At 33.0% G+C, this 2227-nt stretch overlaps 1 protein-coding gene across 1 annotated transcript; it reads left to right on the top strand.

The window, feature by feature from the left end:
• Positions 1 to 205: 205 nt before the first annotated feature.
• Positions 206 to 2143, top strand: LOC110444216 (EF-hand calcium-binding domain-containing protein 7-like; the record flags this gene model as incomplete). The annotated part of the gene is made up of 3 exons (XM_021488616.1): positions 206 to 370; positions 1612 to 1677; positions 1971 to 2143. Coding segments are annotated over 3 exons (404 nt in total), but the record flags the coding sequence as incomplete, so codon positions are not given.
• Positions 2144 to 2227: the final 84 nt, after the last annotated feature.

Raw genomic sequence — 2227 nt, forward strand, 5'->3', positions numbered from 1 at the left:
GTTAGGTAATTCACTAGTCCTTGCTGAAATCTACTAGTCCAGGACTAACGAACTAGTGTTAGTGTCGATCCCTGTATATCTGGTTCTTATGTTAAACATATAATTACTTAAAGTAATAACAAATACACATAACAAGATAGTGAGAACCGGTACCAATTTAACCATATCTAGACTTTGAACAGCAGTTGTTTGTATTTTGTTTCAGATTTGAATTTTGCTGCATCTAAGTCACAAACAACAGCCATGTCTCGCCGTTCGAGTCGATCGTCCATATCCGATGGTGAACTCATCTTAGACTGTAAGGCAGCGTATAGGGAGGTCTTAGACGACATCAGGAAAGACATCACAAGCAAGTCTGTTCTCCTTCAAGGTACCGTATTTCTGTTTCATTAGGACTCTTTCAAGTTATAACTTTACAAGACAAAGACAACATCAAAAGTGATGACGTTATATACCGCAATGTTGTCGTTCGTAATCTATCTTCTGATTGACTGAATTTGTTCAGTGAAGAAATTACAGTGCAATCTTTGTTTTGCGCAAAGTTGCTTTTCGTTTTTATCAGAAATGAGTGAATATTCATCAACTATGCTCTTAAAAGTGTTGTCTGTGTTTTGAAATTCAATTATAAGGAATAACCAGGATTATTTTCAGTGTTGTACAATGCCAAACAAAATGACACTGGGGAAAAAATAATTACATCATAATAATTACCATAACCTAAAATTGCACAAAAATGTTTGGGAAGCCATTCTTTTGTCATTTTGTTGATTAGATCAGTGTATTTTGCAACAGATATGTTCCGGATAAACAAGAATTCTTGATATTTACTACAAAACTTTTTATATTGTCACAGTTTGAGATACAATATTGAAGACTTTGTTCTTGGCAGATTATATATGTTGACAGATTTGTCTTTAATACCGTAATACGGTAATAGCCGTTTAATTTGACCTAAAACAACATGAAGTTATCAATCATCATTCATCCAACTGATTCCTGTCGTAATTTGTGTAAATAACAATGAAGAAATTATATATATAACTCTTTCATGCCCAAGGCTGTAGGACAGGGAATTTTCACTGTAGGGGTTTCGCACCTATTTGAAAAGCCAGAGTGTAGAATTTCCTTATTATTATGCCTCTGGTACGAACAAGTATCTTCCTCTTATTCCAATCACAACGATCAGCTCAGAAACAACAAAACTCCATTGCGGCATCAGAATATTTCTCAATTTTATGACGTCATACGCGTGATTAGAATGTAAGATAGAAATTTCTTACACCCCTTTATTGCCATAGACAGTTCTGTTATATATACACAAGAATAAGGGAAATCATTTCTCTAAGTGGCAATGATTCAAGACTAACAAGACACAGATTGATGAAGTAAATTTTACGATTGACAGAATTCTTTTGAGTAGATGTATATAGAAATTGGGCTACGTCATTCTAGTATTTAATATTGACATAATATTTGTGAAATACATGTCAACATGCTATACAACACTTAAGATTTGTATAAGGTAGCTGCTTGCTGCAATATTTGATTCCAGGTTGAGCCCTGTTATCTAATACATGTATTGAAATTAGTATATCTTATTTTTAATTTCAGCATTACAAGAAACGGGCAGAAATCCAACTGAACGCGTGTTAAAGAAATACTGGCGCTCTGATACTGGTAAATTCTCTAAGTGAAATTTAAAGTTTTACATTTTAAAAATATTTAAGTAAAAGACAAAAATGCAGATTTAAAGGTGTTTGCTAGGGACATCCACTTGTATAACTCCATTTTTCTGAAAAAATAGATTCTACAAGGTTTGATAAAAAATTTATAAAGATAAAAGAAATAAGGCTTTATTTATGATAATTAAAATAGATTATGATTTTCCATTAATATATATACCAGGTGTTATTTTTTACTTTTTTTTTTAATTGTCAGCTGATATTCCCATTATGATTGGTGTTTTTCAGAGGGCCTGTCATTTGACGATTTCGTCGATATCTGTCGTAAGGAGCCTGTCACAAGTGAAGAAGAAATTATGAAAGCCTTTCGTAAGATTGACACTAATGGAGATGGTTTCCTGTCCTTGGAGGAACTCTTCAAAATTATGACCTCCGTAAGAAACAAAATATGCAGAAATAGGGCAATGGGGTTCCAAGCCTTTTTGAGCTTCATATTTCAGCTTTGCTTCAGATATGCAATTTAATTTCAGGCCTAATAAAAAAAA

The sequence above is a fragment of the Mizuhopecten yessoensis genome, unplaced genomic scaffold (assembly GCF_002113885.1).
Source record: "Mizuhopecten yessoensis strain PY_sf001 unplaced genomic scaffold, ASM211388v2 hete_36064528, whole genome shotgun sequence".
NCBI classification, from domain to species: domain Eukaryota; kingdom Metazoa; phylum Mollusca; class Bivalvia; order Pectinida; family Pectinidae; genus Mizuhopecten; species Mizuhopecten yessoensis.